At 53.0% G+C, this 3,048-nt stretch overlaps 2 protein-coding genes across 2 annotated transcripts; one reads left to right on the top strand and one right to left on the bottom strand.

The window, feature by feature from the left end:
• Window positions 1–1,165, top strand: WHR41_09502 (uncharacterized protein; the record flags this gene model as incomplete). The annotated part of the gene is made up of 2 exons (XM_069378105.1): window positions 1–705; window positions 765–1,165. Coding segments are annotated over 2 exons (1,023 nt in total), but the record flags the coding sequence as incomplete, so codon positions are not given.
• Window positions 1,166–1,591: 426 nt separating this feature from the next.
• WHR41_09501 (uncharacterized protein) lies at window positions 1,592–2,599 on the bottom strand (the record flags this gene model as incomplete). Its single annotated transcript, XM_069378104.1, has 1 exon — window positions 1,592–2,599. One exon carries the CDS (start codon window positions 2,597–2,599, stop codon window positions 1,592–1,594), a length of 1,008 nt encoding a protein of 335 aa, XP_069225059.1.
• Window positions 2,600–3,048: the final 449 nt, after the last annotated feature.

The following is a 3,048-nucleotide window of genomic DNA, read 5'->3' as shown; positions in this document are numbered from 1 at the left end:
GCTTTAGCAGATGTCAGCCCCAGCATCACCGAGCATAACTCCGACTTCGAGCTATATCGACGACTACGCAAAGGCGGAAGATCATCTTTGCATCCGTCACAGCTTGCGGGTCCACCGGACGAGATCCCAAACATGTCCGGGAAGTCGGAGAACCCTGGGTGGAAGCTTGATAAATGGAAGTTCCTCCCGATGATCAACAGAACACTGCAGATGAGACCTGACAAGCAGTGGTACGTTTTCGTGGAGGCAGACACCTGTGTTTTGTGGTCCATGCTGCTGCGATATCTGGAGAGCTTTGACCCGACAAAGCCAATATACGCGGGCAATCCCAAGCTTGTAGGGGAGGTCATGTTCGCACACGGCGGCTCGGGCTTTGTTGTCTCTCGGCCTGCGCTGGAATCGGTCGTCGAGCATTACGCAACGCGCAAAAAAGAAATCGAAAGCTTCACCAATGAGCACTGGGCGGGAGATTGCGTTCTGGGTAAGGTACTCTTGTATCTGGGAGTGTCCGTGACAAACGTCTGGCCGGTCTTTCAAAGGGATTATCCAGGCTTCCTCTCGTATACGCCAGCAGACAGACGTCCCGTGGCCAGCAAATCCCCAAGAGAATGGTGCGGCCTCACTGTATCTTACCATCATATGGCTCCGTCTGAGATTGAGGAGCTGTGGCACCTCGAGCAAGACTGGCTGATCAACCAAAACCCGGTGGGTGCTAGTTTGTCCTAGATCCCTTGGAATGCGGATACTGACCTAACGCTTCGCAGGGGAAAAAAGTCTTGCGTCACATAGATATCTTTACCAAATTTGCCATGCCTCGGATGAAGTCCGTCAAGGGAAATTGGGATAATTTGAGCGAGGACCGATCGATGATCGCCTCTTCAATTGATGAGTGTAGACACAAGTGCATGGCGGATCCGGAATGCATGCAATATTCCTGTGACAAAGATAAATTATGCAAGACACACGTCCATCTAAGGCTGGGAAGGGCTAAGCCTGGAGTTACATCAGGATGGATCCGGGATCGTGTGGTTGACTTTGCGCAGGGTATGGCGTCTTGTGAGGGAGCGAGTTGGCCGACATGATCGAACGAAATGTACGACATCGTGTATGCTGTAGGGATTGCAAGCTTAGCTGTATAAATTGATTTTCTTTGTGGGCGAGACTATTGGTGTACATGTGGATTAGGATCACGTGTCAACGTAACACAACGAGATCAGACCTCCAGCAGCTGGTTCGGCCACAAGCTCAGTGACATTCGGCTTCGCTTCGGTCAGTGAGCGTTTCCACCACGGTGAAGTCCTCCCAAACAGGCAGACTGGCGTCATCGCAAGGAAAGTGGACTTCAAAACGGATGATTCTGCCACGCCAGGCAAATTGCTGGCATCTTTGATACAACCGTCTGCATCAACTATGCGCCAGTCGAATCCTTGCCTGGTAATGTCGCTGATGGTGCCAAAATCACGTCTCTGGGCTCTTCCTGACATTTCTTGAAGGTCGGGCGGGAAAGACCTGTCGGGAATGGAGACACCTGCACGCAGTCGAAAGCCAAAATTGAAGAGCGAGCCCGAGAGGAAAAAGCCCTGGAACGCCATCAAGCTTCTACTCTTCCGCCACTCCGTGGGGTTGGTCTTGTTGAAGTCCCCGCCGAAAGAAAGATGGTAAAGGATCCGTTCAGAGCTCCGGCGTCAAGTTGAAAGCTGGCGAAATGCTTCGTCAGCTTGATTTGAGGACCCGCCGCCTGGCCGTCATCGAGCCGTAACATAGAACAGTGAACTTCGTCAGTTTTCTTGGCCAAGCCGCCGAGGACCTCATGATCTGGCCCAGCGACTGAAGTTCCCGCAGTATGGAGGCCGTTGATCACGGATGTCACGTTCTCCTCGCCGAGGCCTTCGTACGTGTAGTTCAGCGCACGTGTGGAACGCAAGGCGTTGGAAGTCCAGAATCCGCTCTTTGCACGCGACCGGAAGGGCTGAAGGCTGGTGTTCCCATCCGTGACCGTACCGGAAGTGTACAACATGGAAGAAGCGGCTTCCACAGATTGAGAAACCCACTCATCTGTGTAGACGGCTTGATAGATGGCGAGTATCCGGTCCACATTCGTGTGATGCAGCCAGAAAATAAGATCAAAAGCCGCTTGTGAGACGACACTCATGTGACCTCCGACAAGAACATGCACGTGGTCGTGTATCGCCTCCAAATTGCTGGGGTTCAGACTTTTTGTCCCCTTGCTGGCACCATCGAGCCTGGCTTCGGTGCTGAAGTCTGGATATGTCTGAGCAGATGACAGCGCAGCCCAAAGATCAGCACGCAGCTGAAGGATGCCACTGACGGCAAAATTTGGCCGTCTGGCTGTTTCGTTGGCGTTCATGAAGCTGTGATCTTCATTTGGTCTGAACACATAGCTCTTCAGGGGATTGGTGATGTTCGCACGACCTGTGGGAGTACTGACGAGCACTTCTTGGTCGGCGAACACTCGAAGGAAAGAGTCTGCAGTTTCCAAAGGAAGCTTGGCCCAGTCCCAGAATGGCAGTCTGAGACGTTGGGCAGCTCGTACATAACGGCCACGTTCATCGCCGGTGAACTGCTTGGCTACAGACATCGCGTTCAGCAACAGCGCCTGCTCTTAGAGCGCCATATAAGCGCGATGCCAGGTTGGGAACAAGGTCGACTGGTGGGTGCAGTACCCTGAGGAGGCGCAGCCATCGCACGGCTCGTTGTTGTCCCAAGCAACATACGGCTGGCCGTGAATGGCAGCAATTTGGTAATATGACATGGGATCGCCCCCATCCACCTCTTTGAACCGGGCAAGACCGAGAAGATATATGTACCACTCATCTTCATTTTCTCGCAACGCATAGATTTCTCTTCGATAGCCAACGCCATCGCTAGCGGATCCGGCTATTGGAACAAAATTTTGGTTCTGGGTGGAGAGAATGTGGTCGGGTAGGGATACGTGCGCTGACTGATCAGAGCAGCAAGTTGCGAGGGTCGGGAAAAGAGCCGCCTCCCCAAAAAGTAGCATTGCTGCAACCGCGTGGAGAGTTACCT

The sequence above is a fragment of the Cladosporium halotolerans genome (assembly GCF_011745625.1).
Source record: "Cladosporium halotolerans strain TM138-S3 chromosome Unknown Sca92, whole genome shotgun sequence".
Classification (NCBI taxonomy): Eukaryota; Fungi; Ascomycota; class Dothideomycetes; order Cladosporiales; family Cladosporiaceae; genus Cladosporium; species Cladosporium halotolerans.
The sequence above is the reverse complement of the archived record's forward strand: the minus strand, read 5'-3'. Positions and strand labels throughout refer to the sequence as shown.